At 33.9% G+C, this 22970-nt stretch overlaps 1 protein-coding gene across 6 annotated transcripts; it reads right to left on the bottom strand.

The window, feature by feature from the left end:
* Positions 1 to 8089: 8089 nt before the first annotated feature.
* Gat (GABA transporter) lies at positions 8090 to 21879 on the bottom strand. 6 transcript variants are annotated; one of them, XM_053763160.2, is made up of 14 exons: positions 19109 to 19371; positions 17845 to 17932; positions 16909 to 17097; positions 15942 to 16162; positions 14724 to 14995; positions 13388 to 13489; positions 12499 to 12673; positions 11325 to 11515; positions 10832 to 11012; positions 10363 to 10487; positions 9877 to 10121; positions 9337 to 9540; positions 8571 to 8738; positions 8090 to 8312 (listed from the first exon to the last, which is right to left on the bottom strand). In XM_053763160.2, the coding sequence occupies exons 4-14, from the start codon at positions 16010 to 16012 to the stop codon at positions 8217 to 8219; spliced, it is 1830 nt and encodes a 609-aa protein (XP_053619135.1). In that variant the 5' UTR covers positions 16013 to 16162; positions 16909 to 17097; positions 17845 to 17932; positions 19109 to 19371; the 3' UTR covers positions 8090 to 8216. The 6 variants fall into 6 exon arrangements, with proteins under 6 accessions (XP_053619135.1, XP_053619137.1, XP_053619134.1 ...); XM_053763162.1 differs by lacking the exons at positions 17845 to 17932; positions 19109 to 19371 and adding an exon at positions 21789 to 21879; XM_053763159.1 differs by lacking the exon at positions 17845 to 17932 and having other exon boundaries at positions 19109 to 19494.
* Between the last annotated feature and the right edge of the window lie 1091 nt (positions 21880 to 22970).

The raw sequence follows: 22970 nt of genomic DNA, 5'->3' as shown, positions 1-22970 counted from the left end.
ACACTGCATTCGTCTCTGTCTTTGCAAAGATTATGAAATTTAAAGAAGGTTTAAGGTGTATTTTTAGGGTATAAGTAACCTAAATGTGGCGGTCGCGTTTCGCAGCTCTTGGCTCTGTCTGCCCTGTAAACGATACAGATGTGATACTGATCTATACAAAGATGTGATACGTAAAGTTCAGCCTACAATAGAGTCGGTTAAACATTGGTGAAAAATGTATTATCAAGCTAACATGGTCCAGGCTGTATTTTCTGTTGATAAAATGCACCAATCTCTATTAGGCCTGGATCTAGGCCCTTAAGGAAGCAAAAACTTCGTACGAGGCCACTGTCTCCCTCAGCAACGAGGCAATAAATACAACTGATGATGATGATCCCTCAAAAATGCAAGATTTACCAGTTTATCTGGAAGATAGTTTAATGAAAATCATTGTTGTTTTGAGTCATTTATCACACACACATTATTGTGTTAGCCTTTTTGGTCTACAAATCAATTTGGGGCCAAAATACATTTCTTGCATGTATGTATGATTTTTTGTTTGTAACTTTTGAACCGTTGGTCTGATTTTGATGATATTTAAAAGGTATGTAGGATAGAATAAGTTCATGGGGCTCATCGGTTAAGTCGTTTTTGAAATATTGACAATTTTGTAAAAAAAATTATTCGCGAGGTCAAAGTTCGCGGCGAACAACTAGTTAAGTAAATTATTAATAGACAAACAACAGTGAGTAGCAGATTTCTCGTCATAAATTGCGTAAAATTAGTGTGTGTAACAGTAAGTACATCAACAAAGTATTGACCATTGAAGTACTGGCTGACATAGGTAATTTGTGTACATAAATTTAGAACTTAACGTAATCGATTGACAAAGATAGGCACAAAAGTGTGTCCTTTCTGTACGCTGTTTGATCTCCTCGCCTCCCACTCAGTCTGTACTTGCATTTATTTAAACTTGTCTCAGGATAATCTGAATACTAAGTCATTAACTCCTAATGGAATTTGAGATACACATCTGATTTCGAGGGGAAGAACTATCCAGTGATCTAAATATTGCGCGAACTAAATTTTCTTCTAAATTTTAGTTAGTAAGTTTATTAAATAATTTAATTTTATAATTTTAGCTTTGTCTAGTTGGATTAGCGACTCAAAAAAATAGTTTCTCAAAAAAATGTCATAATATCCACTTACTAGCGATAGACTATAATAAATTATACACCTTAACCCTTTTCAGAAATCACACGGTCAAAACCGCACGAAAATCCGTGCAGTAGTTTTTGAGCTTATCGCGAACAGACAGACGTGGCAAGGATATATCCTTATAGATACATATTATATTACAAAGTCAATTAAATACCGTGAATTTTGACGTTGACTAACCGGCGCGCCGCTGATATTGAAACAAAACTCTACCGAACAACACCTACTGTTGCGAATGAATATGTTAACGTATGCTGGACTGTACACAAATCGGTGAAATCATACAGATAGACATATCAAACTTACAATCATTAGATCCTTATATATAAGGATCTAATGATTGTAAGCTTGATATATAGTTTTGCTAGTCGATTGACAAACAAACAAAATTCATTTTATAATTTCTAAGCTATACTTAATTTTAATGGAATTATTTAATCAACGACACATCATGTTAGGGTGGGTTGCACCGTCAACTCTGACGTTAACTTCAATGTGCGCAGAAAAACGCAAAGTGCGTCATTTTGTTTCAATATCAGCGGCGCGCCGGTTAGTCAACGTCGACAATTGACGGTGAAACTCACCTTAATGTGTCAAGGTCAAAGGAAAACATTATTTGTAAATAAAGGAATACCTACTTAATTACACAGTCCACTGATGACTGTATGTAAGTATGATAATATAGGCAGCTAAAATAACAAATTGTGATTTTTCTAAATGTTTAACATAAATATAAATACAACAACCTGTATGTATACCACTAGCGACCCGTCTCGGCTCCGGTGAAGCCATAATAAAAAATTATATTAAAGATAATATAAAGTATACATAGGGACAGACAGACAGCGGGAAGCATTTAGAATTATTCAAGTTGGAAGCATGTATAAAATAGTTACGCTTTAGGTTTTCGCTAACTTTTTATTCAATTCAAAAACAAATATCTTATCTTAACAACTACAAATACTTATATGGAACCATTAAATACTAAATAGATAATTTGTCTATTGCTATCAAAGACACACACATGACGCCACAGAGGTCGTAATTTTCTTTTTTCAACATTATCATTATTGACAGCCATCTTTTTCCCACTACTGGAATTAGGTGTGTTTTTTTCTTTTTTTTCCTATTAATTAGTTCCTAGTAATTTATTTACATACGTAAAGAAATGTTTATATTTAAACAATTAATTCGCATTTATTTCAGGTTATATTATACCCGTGCACCAAATCAATAATCCGTTTAGTATATTTTGCGTGACAGAATAACAAACGTACATACATAATAAATATCCTCACAGACATTCGCATTTATAACATTAGTAGGATTATAATTAAATTAAAACTAACTGAAGGGATATTCAAATATATTTTCAATCAAACATCATAACAACACAAAATTACAGTTTTAATTATCAGCAATAAATCCACAGTGACACTCATGAGATATACTGTAAACAAACATACACTATTCTTGTCACCCGACGTCGGCTGTCGCCATCTTCATCTTGTTTACATTTCGACGATACCAAGAAATAGACATACCAAACGGCAATGTTTACTTTTTTTAATGGGTCAGTGAGTTTCAGATTTTATTTGTACAGTGAAGAGCAAATAAATCTACACAAATCCTTACTAATATTATAACTAATACTGATACTATAACAAACTTACATTCGCATTTGTAATATCAGTTGGGTTTGGCATAAATATTATGATTACTGACTAAAAATGGCTGAAATATTATGATTATTTTTAAGAGAGAAAAGTTCACGCGGGCGAAGCTGCGAACAAAACCTAGTATTCTATATAGGTCACAGGTATTCGTACATAACAGCAATGTGTGTCGTCTGTATGTATAGCCACGTGCAGTGGCCGTACATTGAGAATATGCTAAGTACCTCTCCTTTTGAACGCACAATAAATTTTTATTTCGAGTTCTGAAGGTCGGTATAATGTAGGCCCAGAGACAGACAGGTATTTTTTGTATTCCCTCACGATTATAAATTACGTGGTATTATAAAAAAACCAGCAGCCTGTCCCGGCTTCGCACATGTAAAGACATCAGTGGCGCAGTGGTAAAGTTCTTGCCACTGAACCGAGAGGTCCCGGGTTCGAACCCCGGTCGGGTCATGATGGAAAATGATCTTTTTCTGATTGGCCCGGATCTTGGATGATTATCTATAAATGTATTTGTTATAAAATATAGTATCGTTGAGATCCCGTAACACAAGTCTCGAACTTACTTTGGGGCTAGCTCAATCTGTGTGATTTGTCCTAATATATTTATTTATTTATACACCTAAATCTTCCTCAAGAATCACACTATCCGTTGCCTATCACAAAAAAACCGTTGCCTAGTTTCAAAGATTAGCATAGGTACCTACACAGGGCAGACAGGCGGGAAGCGACTTTGTTTTATACTGTGTAGTGATATGAAGAAACATATATCAAATGGCAAATAGTTAATAGAAAAAAATCTGTTTTAAAAATAATGTAAAAATGTTTTGTGTCTCCTGGCCTATATATACATCTTGATGTATCACTTTGGATACATCCTGCATACAAATAACGCATACATACATACATAAATAAAATCGACAGGCAACGTTTTGCATTTATATGTCAGAATAAGTTGTAATTGATTTTAAGTAGTTGTTCGCCGCGAACACAATATTTTTTTGTCAAAATTGTGAATATTTCAAAAACGATTTTAAATTATTTCTTTGCCCCACGACCTTAAAAATCCTGTTGACATATCCTCAATACCTTTAGAAATTCATCAAAATCAGACCAACGCGCAACGCTTCGAATGTTACTGAGTTACAAACATACATATTTACAATTATTTTTTTCAAGGCAGCTAAACAATTTTTATTGAAGAAAAAAATACTGATAATCTTTTTTTTATGGAATGTTTGCATGGGAGGACTGCTTGTTGAACGAAATAACTCAAATAGAAGGTATGGAATAATTTATTGTACAATCGTGGCTGTATTTATATAGAAACTAGCGGCTTCACCCGCTTAAATTTCTCATGGAAACTGTTATTTTTTCCGTAATGAAATGTACCCTGTACCTATCCTTCTCCATACTTCAACATTTCAAGATATAGGTCGTGAACAGATTGAGCGTGAAGAGAACAAACAAACTTACTTTTGCATTTGTAATATTAGTTAGTAATAATTACAAAGGAAAATGTATTAGCGAATCTAAAAAATCATATGTGAAGAATCTCCAGTCAATTAATTGCCATTTTCTATCATTGAATTCGTTTTATTATATTTTCATCATGTATTTTTAAAGACAAAATTTTTGGCACAAACTTTTAGTATTGTCGTCGGAAAGATTTTCAAGCGTGATTCAGAATTTAAATCTGAAAAAAAGTAAGAATATTTTGTTCTGTCGATAGGTAACTATGTTATGTTATTAAATTTTGATGTATTCCCCGAACAGTTGTAAATCTCACAAATTTTGCAATAGGTAACCAAGGCGACCCCCGCACATTACAGCCAATGTCAATTTACGTTACATCGCTAAAAAGTGCCAAGATCGGTTTAATAAAATGTTTAAACAATTTTGCAAACAACGTTATAATCTTTTTTATGTGACGACCTCGATGGCGAAGTGGTAAAATGCTTGCCTCTGAACCGAGAGGTCCCGGGTTCGATCCCCGGTCGGGTAATGATCGAAAATGATCTTTTTCTGATCGGCCCGGGTCTTGGATGTTTATCTATATATGTATTTGTTATAAAATATAATATCGTTGAGTTAGTATCCCATAACACAAGTCTCGAACTTACTTTGGGGCTAGCTCAATCTGTGTGATTTGTTCATACATTATTTAATTATTTCTTTATTTTTGAGTTCCGTAACTAATTAAGTCTGTGCTAATTGACAAAATATGGAACCCCTATAAATTAATCACGTCTCCTTACGTTATAAGTATCGACTCTCTTGGGAAACTAAGGGCTTAGTGCAGCGAACCAATGACATTGCAGTGTGGTTGTCGTTGCGTCACAATGGCGCAATGTGATTGGTTCGCTGTGTCTCATTTCGATATTGGATAAGGCTAATCTTATGGATTTAAAAAGAAATTCTAATAACTTAATATCTGTATAAGCTATCTATACATATGTATAGTTATTATAGTATATATATTTAGTTATAGGTAGCGATATGCTTCGAAACTTCCCTGCTATACTTAGGATAAGTTATTTTTGGGATTTTATCATCGAAGCAGAAAATCCTCACATTAGGATATTTTACGTTTTTATATTCTATATAACCTGTGGCCTCACAAATCTGGTTATCATATTATTTTTTATTGATAATTTAAATCCCAACGTTCCATACCAGGATAAGATTTAATTTAAAATTAAGAAGGTGTTAAATGAAACCACAAAGTTTGTTTACTATTTATTGAAATAAATATTCTATTCTAAAGTATATTATATAAACAAATTTTTAATAACAACAAACAAATCTGTTCGGATATGTATATTATAATTTAAAAATATTACATCGTATATCGAACGCAGTTTATTCATAATAATGGTTAAAGTTGTCATTTCAAAAAAGATTATTATAGAATACATTTCAGTTATAAAATAAAATTGGTTTCAAATTTAAAAAAATCTTTGGGCATTTTAGTTAATTTGATTGTATAACAAATTATGTATAAGTTGAATATATCGATAAAAGTAAAACCCATTTAAAAGTAATACCAATACATAACAAAACATAGCGGTGGAATTGTTTAATTCTTTTTAGAGGTTTTCATTGCAAATATTGGAACCTAAACATTTCAAATTAGTCATAAGAATTATAATATACTTTTTTGATAATAAAGTACGTTTAATAGGCAACTAAATCTATACCTAATGTTGATTATATTAAATCTAATTAATATGGAAGCACAAATATCTTAACAACGCTCTACTTTGGCAGACAATACACACAACTTTTAGTTACAATATATGCTATTATATGTAGAAGTTACTGTTTTAGTATAACTTAAACAATTATATGTTCTCTTTGTTTAATTATAACGAGTGAATAAAATCTTTCCCAATAGTATTTTCTTGCATAACGACTGAACATACATAAGTAAATATATTTTAATTTATAAGTTAAATCTCAAGCATAATTGATTATATTTATAAATTTTAAACTAGGCACAATACAAGAATCTTCTAAGTAAAATTACGAATAAACATTTACTATATTGTTTAATGATAAACATGTCTAAATGCTTCTTCTTCTTCTTCATTACATAACTCCAAATACAATTACGAATGTTCACTTTTTTATTTATTTTAATAATTATTATAATTATATAAATTGACATCATAAATAGACACTGACAATAATATTTTGAACACACTAGTTACATACAATTGATATAAATGTGATTCTAAAATCGCAATAAATATTCTTAACACTTGAAATGAGTATATATTAATAAATTTTGTTTTCTCTATAAAATTTTGATAAAATTGGCCGTTTATATATTTAATAACAGATATTTAATCTGTTTCCTATTTGACCATAAATACTTTTTGTATTTCATTGATTTGTTCTGAATTGTGGATATATTACAGAAATATGTTCTTCAGATTTTTTGTATAATATTTACGTATAAAATCTACAGTATATAGAGATATATCATAGATTTATACTAGAATTCTCTGTATAGATAAATTTGGTCTCGACTAGAACACAGGGGTTTTATATATTAAACTCAAATTGTTACATTAGGTAACTATGACACGTACTTTGTAATTTGAGGGAAATAAAAAAAATGTCTAATCACAATATGAAGTAAAATAATACTTACAACATTTAAAGCTACTGAACCAACAGAAATGAATAAAATAGCGAACGGTAAATATTATAAATAATATACACCAATATAGGTATATGAAATATTTGAATAATTTCTTTAAACAAAGGCTACACAATATAATGTTTTACTAATTCTAACATTACTCACATCAAAAGTTAAATACTTAGAATATTAACATACGACATCATACACCATATAGATTCAAAAAAAACGCGTCCTGTAGCGTTTAACCAACCGCTATCTCACAAATAATTGTCTAACTTATTAAAACCTTATTAACTAAGATATTCCTTTAAGGATAACAAAGAATCACTAATAACATATTATGTAGAAGTAAATATAACATATTAGATAAGAGAATAACATAAATAATATACAAATTTGGTGATACAAATTTGGTAAATATTGTTTTCTGAAATTATTAATCACCAAATATAATTACTATCGTGTAAATAGGAATACAATGTTAAAAAGTACAAAATAACGACTGTACCAAATATATAAGCATTAAATGTTAAGATAATTAAAGCATTTGTAATATGGAAGACGATAATATCAGAAAGTTAACATTTCATACACATCCATTCGTACACTTAAATTTAAATTTGCGTATATTAAAATAAGTCGTTAATCTAAACATACATGAACGCGTCGAGCCGCACCCATACAGTCATCAAATTAATCTTAAAAACACTACATGGCACAATTCATTTAACATTTATTACAAAAAAAAACTGACAAACGTTAGTTATTGTTCAGCTGCTACATTTAAAATTTAAAAATAGGCCGAAATCCAATTAATATCTTGAATTACAAGTTCAAAAGATTAAAACCAAATACTTTTAGTAATGTAATATAGATGTTTACATAAATATATGGATATATCATTTACAGCTAAAGGATATCATCTTGTGCGTGATCTTTAGAATATAATATCTCATTTATGAATACTCACATATGGTTGTATTTAAATAAACACTGCAAAAAATATTTCAAGTAATTTTTTTCAAAAACCTGTATATTGTGTATAATATATATGTTTTCCTTTTTATATATTTTTTTTTGTCTAGAAAAAGTTATTTTTTCAGAAAAAAAGAAATACAACCACAAAGAGCACGAATCCTTCACCTTCTCCCTGAGATCAAGGACTTAAGTTATGAAACGAACTCTGTTTAGGCGTGGCCGTGGTGTTTCGCGAGCTCCTCCGCCTGCATCTTGGTTCGCAGAGACGGTACATCCTCAGGGATTCGGACGATCTTGTTGAATTTCTAAAAAAAAATCATACACTCTTAAATATCATCCTTCTCTTTCTCTTATATTCACGTATTCCCAGTCGCATTCAGGACAAACGTCCGGGAGCCGCGTAATTAAAAAACTTTCACTTTTCAATTTGAAGACTCTTTGGAAATTCGTCTGTTTCATATTAGCTGCCAAAGCAACAGCTTTGGCATAATTTTTATAACAAGTAGTGAAACATCACTACTTGTTATAAAAATTATGATGGAGGCAGAAATGAAGATGCATACCTCTTGTCTAGTTCCGGGGGTGACCCTCCACAAGTAGACCATGTACCCAGGGATACAGAGCATGGAGGACAAGGCGGTGAACCAGCCGAAGGCATGGGACCACCACGGGTACTCATAGTTCATGTATTTGATCGGCTTCCATTGCACCAGGTTGAAGATAAACACGCTCTGTATGTGAGAAGAAATATGTGAGAAATACTGACTCTCTGTCGTTGCTCATATTCATGGTTAAGTTCAAGGCCGTGACGTTGCTTTGTCCATGTTGTAAAATAACCTTGAAATTTCAAAGATTCGACTGCTATTTTAAACAACCTTAGGAATGATATTGTTATCTATCAGCTGCTAAGGTATAATTAATAAAAATAAGCTATTTATTTTAAGAAAATCAAGCAATTTTTCTGTTTACCTATGAATATAGGCATATTATTCTAAAATGATATGTGAATAGCAAAGTTCCTTAATTTTGTAATCTCTAGCTGCATTAAAGTAGGCGTAACAATTCCACATCAATAGCTAACGCATCAGAAACAAAACTTAATGAAAAGTCCAAGAAAAGAGCTGACGATTTTCAAACTGTTGAATGTACCTTTTCCAAATATATCTTAGAATACTGGTAGGTTTAATTCTCTTTCAAATAAATAAAACTAGATCAAAATCGGTTCAGCCATTTGGCTTCTATGATACCATGGACATAGACATCAGATACATAGACACGTAAAACTTATAACTGCCCTCCTTCTGTTGTCGGGGTATTAAAAATACTAACAATGCAAATAGCAGGCGTGAATCCAACCCAGCAGAACTTCCACCAAATGGTAGGGTAGTAGCCAATCATCTCCTTGATGCCGTCGTAAAAGCGGTTGACACCGAAGGCCCATGAGATGGAGACGCACTCGAAGAAGATGAGGAACAGCAGGCAGAAGCCGGACACCGCATACGAGTCCAGGATTTGGAACACGTACATACCGCCCTGGTAAAAAGGTCATAAATAAAATAAATATTTGTTTACAACTCAAGCGCATTCAAATGTTTTTCTAAATTAGATATTGATACCTAAAGAACTTTCAAAATATTATTATACATATATTATATTTCTTTGGTATAATAAAAATTATTTATAATCGAAGCGTGTTTCCCTGTGGATCCCAGAATCAGCTTATACAAATCAGCTATAAAAATCAGGGACATAATAGAAATTTTTCATCAAATCATCTAATCAATTCATAAATGACAAGATGGACAACTTACTGGTAAAATACAGTTCTTAAAGAGGATATATATCAAAAGACATAAACCTCAAACTTACCTCAGAAATACAAGAAAGTCCGACCAAATAAGATATAACACAAGTTATAGCAATGAATATTTCCTTCCTCCTCCTGAGGAGTTTAGGCCACTCGTCAATAACGGCTGTGATGAAGCCTTCCATGGTGCAGAATTGGCTGTCCAGGCCAATCAGGAGCAGCATGAAGAAGAATAGGCAGGACCACAGTGGAGCGCCTGGTAACTGCAACACGGCTGAGGGATAAGCCAAGAAGGCTAATCCAGGACCTGAAAATGATACTTAAAGTAAGAATTCAACGTAAAATTGAAGTGATTTACAGAAATCTGCATTATAAATTGCAAATGGTTGCCTGTGAAAACTACTATACAAGAGTCAGATCGGTATACAACCTCATGCGGCTTGAATAGGATTTGAACCTGGGTTCTTTCAGTTCGCAGGCGGGTGTCTTAAGCTCTGGAGCACTACCGCTTCAAATAGCATCTTGTTAGATAATAAGAAGAATAATACCTGAAGCTGCCACCTCGGCCACCGGACGCTGTTGCTCGTGAGCCATAAATCCTACCACGGAGAAGATGACAAAACCAGCAAACATGGACGTGCTGGAGTTCACTGAACACACTATCAGCGCGTCTCTGTGGAATGTGGAAAGTAAAAAAAATTGTACCTAAGTTGTTTTAAAGGTGTCTCTCTCTAGTCTCCACATAATCCCGGTCCCACAGGATCCTAAAGCCCCGATTCTGCATAAAATTACTACAGATAAGATATTTTTTTTTTCATTTGATAAGTATTTTGATAAGTTTTAGAAAATCTTCAAAAGTTAGTGAACTATTTCGAAAATTCAAATGGTACTTTGAAGCCCTTCTACAGACGCACATTTTGACATATTGCCCATGAGCGTACCTCTCATATTTGCTCAACTACAGTTTTATAAATCGGGGCTCAATGGCTGGAAAGTTGAAACTGCAATCAAACATACTTGTAAACGTTATTGGTGAACTTGTTGTAGCTGCCAAGAGCCACCAGGGTGCCGAGGCCCAGGCCGTAGGAGAAGAAGATCTGTGTGACAGCGTCGATCCACACTTCAGACTCCATAAGTTTGGACATGTTTGGCATCACGTAAAACTTGATGCCTTCCAGCGCGCCCGGGAGTGTGATTCCTAGATGATTATTGAAAGTGAATGAATTGTAAGCGAAGGAAATCATAAATCGCCTTGTAGCCAAGTTAGACGCTAAGTAGCTTTTATGCTTTTGAAAAAAATATCAAAATAGTAATTTTGTGTTTTAGATTTTGTCATAGATTTTGAATAAAATAATCCACCCGAAACTTTGTTCATTTATGTCGAGAATTTTGGGTAGCTGAGCACAAAGCTACATAGTAAGGTATTCACTTCTGTTTAATCTATGTTGGCATAACGCCACAGAAAAACAAAGAATGAAACTAAAAATTTACTTAAAGTGATGAAACAAACCTCTGATCAACAACACAGTCAGCAGAAAGTATGGGAAAAGGGCGGTGAAGTAGACGACTTTGCCGGTCCACCTGACCCCTTTCCAGATGCAGAAGTAGCAGAGAACCCAAACAAGAAGCAGGGTTCCAGCGAGCTCCCATCTGATGTTCCCAATATGCTCGATTCCGCTCGAAATTTGAAGGGCTCGGCGTCTGAAATTGAAAATAATGCATTGGAGGAGCAGCTTGTTAATGATTAAACACGACTAATATATAAATCAGACAAAACAACGCGCAGTTAATGTTATTTTTTGCTAAAGGAAATGCTGGAGGAATTTGAACATCTGTAAAGTTCTATAATTGATTGTAATTTACGAAGCTTGAAGGCCACGCGGTTGCTGCACTTTTTACGGGAATTTTGGGAATATTTTGGGCGTAAAACTATGTGTAACCACACATAGTTTTACGCCCAAAATATATATAAATATATAAAAGAATTGTGCAATACAAATAAAAACATGGACGTACGGATGTGGATATTAGAAATAGCCTCGTTACACAGTCGTGTACATGGATTTAATAAGTACTGAGTACCTACTACCATGGTCGTGATGCATAGATCAAGGGAGCGAAGCCCCGAGCAACATCTAATATAAAATAAATAAAATCAGCTCATGGATAACACAAAAATCTCATGTATACCTCAACTCATACATATTAATATGATGTTCCGTATTAATTTATTATTCATGCGGATCCCTGTCGATTTTCATTTAACCCAATATCAAATTTGTATGTCTAGACTGTGTTTAGAACTACTCATATATATTTATAAACTCAAGTAGTATGAATAGGATTCGAATCTCGGACCTATTGATAATTTACGTGAGGTATCCTAATTATAACTTCCTAACTAATATTATAAATGCGAAAATAAGTTTGTTTGTTCTTCACTCATTATCTACTCGACCATCATCATCATCTACAGCCCTCCGTGACCCACTGCTGGGCATAGGCCTCCTTCCTTCTACACCAACCATCTCCTATCCATCCCTATCCAGTTGTTGCCAGCAATTTCCTTTACATCGTCGACCCAACTAGCTGCCGAATATCCTACGCTCCGTTTTCAACAACTAAGAAGTAATAAATACTCACAAACTTTTGCGTCTATGACATTTGTGTACTTAGATACTTACTCCCAAAACTCCTTAACAGGGTCAGACAAAGCAGCTTTGCTGATGTTCTTTCCATTGAGCATGCAGAAGGTGCTCATGTCAACCGGGGAGGACCAGCAGGTCAGGTTGCGGCGGTCGTAGGGGTTCACACAGGTGGCCGTGTTCCAATAGTTGTCGCAGGTGCGCCAGGGTACGTCTAGGGATATGATTATTAATCATAGCTCAATAATTTACGTGAAGTTCCACGAATATAGAAGTGTAATGGGTACATCAAAAAGATTTGTGCTGTTTATTCTGCGTGGCTTACGATTATAAAAGTAACCATTTTAACTTGGAAACAATAAATAATGACAATATTGTGTATTTGACTGAGGGTTCTTTTCTTATAATTCACAATTCAATTAAATTGGTTCATTTCTCGTGAACACAGGTTACATAATAGATACAATACATTGGATTGAGCTTCTCTATGTCCCGCCAAAGGCATACGAAATTTTAGTCATAGGTTTTGGCAAAATGAAGTTGCTTAATATTTATACAATAATTTATACAATAATTTATACTATAAAGTGTCTACATAATTTATCTAATTGTCAGGTATACATGATTCTATGAACATATGCTTAGGAAATTAGTTAAAATTCCGAAACAAATTTATATATGTAACTGTGAAAAAGTCAGAAATTAACTTTAAAAGATATTATTTAAGTTTGTTATAACATTTTATATACAAACAGCTCACGGGAGGTTCTTTTAAAAGTTTTTACACTTAGTGTTGATTTTAGAGAGATTAGTAATATAGAATTACCCTATACTTTAACTTAATAAGCAGGCCCTTCACTGCATTTAACAGTACATCCACCTCAGATTTTAAAACAACAACAATCAAACGTAAAATAATTGTACTAACCAGACCGCATAGACATGAAGAAGTAGAAGATAGCCCACGCCAATATGACAATGTAGTAGACATTCATCCAGCAGGACATGACCGCTGCCGCGTAGCCAATACCTGTGCATTTCAAGAATGAGAAAAATCAATCTTCCCTTCATCGAATGCTCCCGATGTTTTTTAGACTGCGATGAAAAAGGGAAGAATGGATTGCATGCGAAATGAAATGTAATATTTTAGAAATTGATACTAGAAAGATAGGACACAGACTAGATAATAGGACTTTAAAAGGAGTTTGGTGAAAAAGGTAGACGAAAAGCATGATGAACAAGTGACATTTTTCAGTCCACCTTTCAGTAATAACTTTTAGTAAATGACATAAGATAGGATGACTATGATAACAAAGAATATTTTGAATAAAATCGATGTGAATGATTAAGAATGTGTGTAATACGTGAAATTTCAGATTTTGACTTAGATAAATCTTGGTATAAGAAGCGGTCCCGGCTATGAAAGGCTGGAAAATCGGGACAACGCTCCGATGAGAGAATGATGTTGGTATAAATTGGAACGTCGAATAGAATTTCTCTCAAATGACATAAACAATTTGCAATTCCAAATTCCCAAAGCTTTTAACAAGCGGGTCTGCGAGGCATAGATAACATATTTTACATTAAAAGGGTCGACGTTTGCAACCCCTTTTTATACAACAGGACAAATGTCCGGAATTCCTCTGAATTGTTTGTTGCTATCATATGATTTGTATCGTAAATACTTCTGTTTTAATTATTCAGTAGGAATTTTTCTTTGTCCATCGCTAATTATTGCCCTTACAGCACCTGTTACAACTTTAATAATAATAAAAAAATATGTCTATTCACTCCACAACCAATACTATTGAAGGGTAGTATAATGTAATTAATACACAGGTGGACAGAATCGTTGTGGAGATCTGCTGCCCGCACTCTGATATTTGCTTTTTGTTTTTCTTAGATAAAATTATCTCTTGCACTAAATATTACCATTTGTTGAAGAGGAAACAAAGTATTTATTTTTTCTTCTAAACACAAGACATCTACTACTATACATTTTTTTGGATTTTTCGATTCTTTAGACAACATTACTAGTACAACATTAGTACTAAGATACAGACCCTACAGGCATATCTCTCAAACTTATATGTATACCATGCAATATACACTTATGTGTAAGATCATGGAGATAAATAAATTTGCGTTATATTGCCAATAACACATCCACATCGACTTACCCAAAATCATTGCAAAATCGCTACTATCACCACTATCACATAGCTCTATAACAAGGAAACAAAATTTCAAACTGTAAAACCTACCTTTGAAAATGGGTGCAATCTTGAAAACGCCCAGCCCGCCAATCGTGAGCATCTGTCCCATAGCCAGCTCCATGAAGAACATGGGGATGCCGGCGAGGATGAGGGTGAGAAAGTAAGGAATGAGGAAGGCGCCCCCGCCATTCTTGTAGCAGAGATAAGGAAAACGCCAGACATTGCCAAGACCGATGGCGAGGCCGATTACGGACAGGATGAAGTCGAGTTTGCTGGCCCAGGTCCCTCGCTCCGGAAGGTCAGATTTAATGGCCACGTCACTGGAAAAGTATTTCCCTATTTAAAACAATTTATGTACACAGATATACAAGAAGGAGACAAAAACAGAGAGAGTTTACGACGGCGTAAGATGAAAAGAGATGATGATTCAGCCGAATTGACATGGCCTCGATAGCTCCATAGTTAAGAGCACTGTTCCTGATATACAAGAGCGTGGTTTTAATTCCCGCTCGAATCCCGAGTTTTTCATCTCATTGTATTTTCAAATAATGAAGGAGTTTTAAATATTTCGCGTGACAAAGAAGTCATATCCATGCTGTAAACCGCCGAGTTTCCTCGTCGGGAGGCATAATTGTAAAAAAAGATTTTTTTATATCATGGCAACATAGTTCGCTCTCTTCTCTTACGCCTGTGAATCCGATAGTATATTTGTCTCTTTAATAGGTAAATAAATCTAACAAAAAATAATATTTTTGTTATATATCAACATAATAATTTACCATCATGGAAACTGAAGTGACTTCGAAAATTTCAACTCTGTAGGACAAGCGAAGGGAGATGAAATTTAACTTGCAAGATTTGATTACGAATAAACACCGAGACAGGTGCTTAACTAAATGAACGCTTGTTATGACAAACAAACAAATCTTAAATTTATTACTAGTAGTATCTTACTAGGAGCTCAATGACGCAGTGGTTAGCGCGCTATCCTGCGATAGTGGTGCTGAAGTCACTTTCACAATGGTTGGTTATGGGTAACCAAAAATGTTTATGTATTTTTAAGTTTCTCCGTGCTTCGAAAGGCACGTTAAACCGTTGGTCCCGGTTGTATTTGCAGTCGTTACAACCCGCCAATTCGCTATGGGCCCGCGTGATGGGTCATGGTCATTACTCTTTCCATCCATAAGGAAGGCCTGTGCCCGAGCAGAAGGGAGGAACAGGCCTTCCTTATGGATGGAAGGAACATTTGTCTGATGATGATCTTACCTGGGCTTATTACTAGTTCCTTGTGCACTAAGTTCGATGTCGTCCGTTCGTCCATCATTTTTTGTGTCCATTTCTATATTTGTCTATACACTTGTCTGTTCCCTAATTTTCTTCCTAACCAATTACTTCTGTTTTAAGATTAATTACTTAAGTAAATGGAACTGTATTAACATTTTTGTAAGAAGTTTGGACTAGAACAGGAGAGCCGCCAATTTTTTTATCTGAAACAAATGATATTTCTATAAAAAGCCAATATCATCACGGATAATGAGGATATGTCTCACTCTCTCTTGTCATCCATCTTTTCTCTCATTTGTGAGTTAAATTATTAATAGAAATTGTCAAATAGTGTTGTCCTTATCTTAAGGCGAATACTCCTCGCAACTTTTATTTGAGTGGCCACCGTTTTTTATTTAGTCATCTATGATTAAGTACATTATGTAAATGGAAAATATATAATACTTACTACTAAAAATCTGTTAATATTTTATTAATCTTTGTTACAACATAAGAAATGCAAAATAAATTACTAAAAATCTGACGTGACGCAAGTTTAGTTTGCGCGAAGCAATCGCCTCAAAATAATGACAACACTATTTGTCAATTTCTGTTACGTAATAACTTAATAGCGAAAAATAATCGGACTTACGTTAGTATGGAAAATCGAAATTCTGGAAGTTGTCTTTATACCGTGTACTGAGCATAAATAAGTAAATATCAACATGTTTATTTTGATTATGATCGAATTAGTTTGTTGAAAATAATTTAATAAATGATATTGTTTCCTCCGGTGGTGGTCTCAGGCTGTCCTCTACAGAGAGAGATTTTGTCTACAGAGATTAGAGAAAACAATATAGGATAGATTTGGAGGATAATTAACAAATCGTCATTTAACTACTTTTAAACTTTCGCGTTGCATAATTATATACATTATGTACTAAATGAAAGGTATTAAACGCGCACGTACCTGAAATAGACCAGGATACGGCTGCGCTACAGATTAAGGACACTGTCAGTGTGATTGTGACGGTATAATATACTTGGCGGAGAATTAATATGGCGGTAGAAAAAGATTCTTCCGGGCGGACGTCGTCACCGTAGCTTGCTGAGTCAGTCGCCCAGCGATCACGGACCTTTGTAACAAGTTCCAAAACGTCTGGGAAATAGAAAAGGTATGTGCGCGTTTAATACCTGTTATTTAGTATAGGTATGATTCGTCTTTTAATTTTACCTAAATAAAAATTTTTATTACTTTTTAATCGCGAATTCATGTCTAAAAATATTTCTACTGAAATTTTAAATTAGCCAATGTACCCATATTATACGCAATGCTACAAACTACAACCCAACTACCGCTGAAAAGAAACACCGACAACAACCAACAATAATAAATGGCTGAAAAAATGCATGTGTGCAAAAAATTTCTATGTTCTAGCAAATGCATAATTAACGGTATTTCACATCATAAAAAACTAAATATAAAATAAAAACCACCTAGGTATATGTATAGTAAGTACCTATTTGAATAATAAAACACCATAATTTAATGTAACTTTCTCTCTTCATAGTCGTATTCCTCATAACTGAGTTTCGTGGTCATTACGTGTAATGAAAAACAGAGTCTGAACGACAGAACCCATCATCTACGAACAGAGGAGACATTCTGTCGGCCAATCGTTCGTAGACGTAGCAATTGTCGGAGAACCGTTGCAAAATCAAATCATTTATTCAGAAATTAGACCTTCACAGGCACTTTTTCACGTAATATTCTAAATTAAAAGATATTTACCAAAGCTACAAACTACCAACTAACTCGAAAAACACACAACGTCTTTCTTGGCACTATTAATGGAGTGGTTTGCCCATGGAATTAGTAAGTATTCCGTACATAGTACTTACTAACCCTTTAATAACGTTTGGACACGTATCCGTACTAAATCCATGTGTTTGCCATTGCTTGCTCACGGGAAGCAAGTGGTGGTCGATGAAAACTGAAATTGATTCTTAATATTATTAACACAAAAAATTTATATAAACAAGTTATACTTAGATATAAGTTAAAGCGGCCGCCTTTTTTAGCTTTATTATATTACTCCGAAAAGTCTATTTTATTTATTTATTTATTTATTTAGGAAAAACATAAACACAAGACAATCACATTTTACATATTGATAACTTAACCTAGTGTTTACATATATGACAGACGTGCTCAACATTCTATATCAATTTGACATTTTAACAAATACAGTCTAAATATATACCTTGACCAAATTTCACCAATATCGATCAAATAAGTAGTTATTGAGTTTATTTATTACCAATAAAAAAATCTAAACTTTTCTCTTTTTAATATTAGTAAGCAAATACTGATTTGAGGAAAATGACGATTTTCGCAGTGGAGTCTTAGGCTAACGCCAATGAATTAACGTTGCGTATGAGAGAGTGTATGAGAGCTTTTGTTTACCGCAACGTATGCCGAATCCGCGAAAGTATGGCGAACTGTTTTACCGATAGCAGCATTAGAGGATAAGCCAATAAAAATTAAAATAAGCCAATAAAAATTAAAATAAGCCAATAAAAATTACAATAAGCCAATAAAAAATATGAAAAGCCAATAAAAATTACTGATTTATAGAAGAGATTCAGGAAGTGCGGAAATTGTCTAATATTTTTAATTAACAAATTTGAATGCTTCTCACCTCGATCAAGCTCGATGGGAAGCGGGAGATGAGGTGATTGATACACGCAAGCTCAAATAACGCCTATTCACTCTTGCCTTGAAGATCCCTAAATTGTAGGATTCGGGAAATATCGATGCGTAGAAATAATTCCAGACATCTGCAGTACGCAGTAGGAAAGAGGAACTTAATCGGGAGGTGGAATATTGAGTAGATTTTAAGTAGGTACGAAACATTATATATAAATGTACTTACTTAGGTAATTACAAAACTCACACTATTTTCAAACGTTTTAAATATTGTTTCCCGATAGTTTTCTTGGCGAAATTTTTTCTCATTTTCCGTAACTTTTTCAATTAATTTATTATCCCTTGTTACAACTAACGATACAATGTTTAAAACGTAGTTAGATCTTTTTAATCATGTACTTAATTCAAAAATTAAAAAGATAGCTTAACTACAAATACGTAGCCAAAAACAAAAACTCACTTTTTTCCAATAAAAACAAACACACAGCAACCGCACCATACACAACACTATAAAGACACAACACACCACGCCGAAAACATTGTTTTGAACACAAAAAATTTGGACGTGTATCCGAACGGCGATTTCAAGATGGCCGACACAAGATGGCTGTCCCGCGCGTGCTTCCCAACCACATGCTTCGACGCGAATGTGGTGGTAAATGGTAACATGGCATCCACTACAGGATCTAAAACATGTGAACCTCGCAACTGTCAGACATAGAAAGAATTTATGGCCGTTTGGATCCTAGATGGGGGGCGATCGGGCCCCTCCGGAAGACGGGGGATTGATCCGCGGATCCTGTAATCGAGGACCTAATGGAGCAGTTTGGCGTGATATGTACCAACGAAAATAGACGCGCCTAGTTACTTGGTGACGAAATGGAGAATTTCGCATCAGGAGATTGTTTAAAATCAAAAATCAAAATCAAATCATTTATTCAGAAATTAGGCCTTCACAGGCACTTTTTCACGTCATATTCTAAATTAAATGATTTTTACCAAAGCTACAAACTACTAGCATTTCGGAACGACCACTGCTGAGAAGAAATGCCGAAAGAAACTCATTCAAACAGTGTTGGTCCCTATTATGCCAGAAGGGCTTACCATTTTTTAAATATAAATATAAAATCTGTGTTGTACCTATCTACATGCTTCAAGAAAAGTATATCATAGAATCCGCAGTGCAACTCCTGTCCTAGGACTAGTAAGGAGTTTTAAGACGTCAGGCAACTATTTAAGTAGTTTGTTCATATAATCACTGACTTCACTACCTTCAGAACGGAAATGGAAATTATTTTTCTAACATCGGCTTTACACTATCGGCAAACAGTTGTTTGCCAAACTTTGGTGGTTTCGACGTACATTGCTGGTTTTTCCTTTCGTTAAATAAAGCTCATATACAAACTACGCAATGTAGGCACGTTCATTCGCATGGACATCTGCCTGATAGTTTATCTGAGTTCGCTGATAGTGTGGAGAGCCCAGATCCCTTGAGTATGGATCATAAAGTGTTTATTGCTAACTCTGGTGTCAGATTTTATTCAAGTCTCCTAGGCATCTGATATGACATTTAAGTACTATATTTAGGTGCAAATAGATGTACCTAAGTAAGATTATATTGCAATAGCTTAAATTTATTAATTATCTAAAATCCCGCCTCTTTTGTTTATAAAATGTCCAACATTCGAATCAAAATCAAGTCATTTATTCAGAAATTAGGCCTTAAATGATATTTACCAAAGCTACAAACTACTAGCATTTCGGAACGACCACTGCTGAGAAGAAATGCCGAAAGAAACTCATTCAAACAGTGTTGGTCCCTATCATGCCAAAAGGGCTTACCATTTTTTAAATATAAATTTATGTATAATTTTTTATCAGTAATATAAGTACACAATAAAGTACATGGTCAAAAGATATACTAAAATATATTATAATTGTGATCAAGTGCTGATGAAAGGAAAAAAATATAAAAAAATATAGGTATATATGTATAATTAACCACACAAAAAATCTTTTAATAAAAGATTCGCACGCTTGTATTCATAATATAATATAATAATACATACAGATGAAAGGCAGTGACATAAAACACCCAAATAAAAAAGAATTCTGTCGCGTGTAGGTACATCCCAAATATGACATGACATTAAAGATAACACCCCTCAACCCCTCATCCCATGACTTCTGAACGTGTTGTCGATATTCCCTTTAATAACGTTTGGACACGTATCCGAACAGAAAAATATTTACCAATTTACTTCTGACATTTAATTTTGTTGGCCCTTTTCCATGAACGGTTGAAGTTTATTCTTTACCAGCGGCCAACACCTTCCTCAGAAAACACACTTGGTGAAAACCGCATGAACATCCGTGCAGTAGTTTTTGAGTTTATGCCGAACAGACAGACAAACGCGGTAGAGGACTTCGTTTTATAATATGTAAGGATACTCAGCAATTCTTTCCCAAAGTAGTAATTATATAATTTGGAGCATTATATATACGTAGGTATAGGTACTTATTTACATTTGGTTTTATGTACATAGGCACCTATTTACGAAGTTATTTAAAAATTGAAAGTGCTATTAGTATTAATTAATGTTAATTCAGAAATGGATTAATAATAATTAGAAAATTGCATTGATCTTGAAAAACTATACCCGCCATATTGGTCCATATGTATACATTGTTTTATTAATGTATCGTTGTCTTTTTATGGGCAATAAAACTATTTTGTATTGTATTAAAAGCTTTTGGCCGCGGCTTCGCCATGTTGTATCTGTCTAAACATAATTATATTATAATCTCTTGATTTAATAAAGTGTTTTACAATTAAATATTTAGAATAAAAGTAACTACAAAATAATAATAAAAATACACAGATATAAATCACAGACATTTTATTTGAACAACAAATCACAAAAACAAAGACAATCCATCACAATTACAACACAAAAGCGACAATACACAATGGAATTATAGCAAGCATTAGATATACTATATTTTACACATACAAAATAATTCTCAAACTACATACATAAAAAATCTAAGATTAAAAACACATTTTTCTAAAATTCACATCACAATTAAAAAAAAAAAAGAATAGTTTTTTGAATTAGGAATTCTTAATTTGAACTTACATGGGAGGTCAAAACGTACGGTTGGCGGCAAACAGTCTAGGGTTGTGGACAAAAGAGATGGCTGGACCCAGTATCTTTTGCGCATGCGTGCAACTGTTATCCTTAAAGCAGTACCAAGGGATCTCGATTTTGTGAGAACGACGTTGAATTATTTGCGAGTTTTGTACGGGCTTGGGCTGGTATTTAATTAGGTATATCTGTACATTTATAAAGAAGTCTCTCTGACGCGTCTATGTGTATATAAATGCGATAAACTCGATAACTATCGGACGGATTTTTATACGGTTTTCACCAATAGATAGTGTGGTTCCTTAGGAAGGATTAGGTATATAATTATAATTGTGGTAATTTATTATGGTTTTGCCCAAGCGACGCCGAGAGCCGCTAGATAGTCTCAAAGGGATAGTAGGTACATAAAAAAGTAGGGCAGCGAATCCTAGGCATCACGGCTAAGGAGGAATCCGGAAAAACGAGGGAGAAATAGAACTGATATTCAAAGAAACGTAGGTATTACTTATTATTTTGAGATAATGCAATGTATGACCTAATTTCATTATTTACGCCTGACTCCAAGTTCTGGTACATTATTTGCTCATATATAAGTGAAAAAAAAAGAAAAATAAATTTCCATAACACGTAGTAAGGGCGTTAAGACACTCAATCATCAAATAGCTTTTGTTTCTTTAACGCCACAAACGAAAATGACATCTTTTACAACACTTGTAAAGTGTAAAATCTAATGACAAATCAAGATTTAAAGTTTAACGACACCAATTTTCCAAAACGTCCTTTGACTCCAATCAATAATGGACTTTGTTACGACCGATTAAGATTTAATTTCGTCAATTAGAAACTATGAATGTTTACCATAGTATGCAATTAAGGCTCCTTTGTGGAAAATAAAGACGAATTTCGCGTCAGATCAAAGGAAAAATGTTAAGAAGTTGACTAATGTTAAACTTAATTATCTGTGAAAAACCAGTTAATGTTATTATGCATATTTATTTATTTATTTATTACTAGCAGCGCCCCGGGGCTTCGCTCCCATGGGAATTTCGGGATAAAAATCACCCTATGTGTTATTCCAGGTTATATTCTATGTAGATGACATTGTTTGGGTCACGGGAAAGCGATGGCACAGGACTGTAGAATATAGCGTGAAAAAACTGATGTTGAGTTGAA

This window comes from Plodia interpunctella, chromosome 23 (assembly GCF_027563975.2).
Source record: "Plodia interpunctella isolate USDA-ARS_2022_Savannah chromosome 23, ilPloInte3.2, whole genome shotgun sequence".
In the NCBI taxonomy this organism is placed as follows: Eukaryota; Metazoa; Arthropoda; class Insecta; order Lepidoptera; family Pyralidae; genus Plodia; species Plodia interpunctella.
Note: the sequence above shows the minus strand (reverse complement) of the source record. Positions and strands in the feature narration are given on the sequence as shown.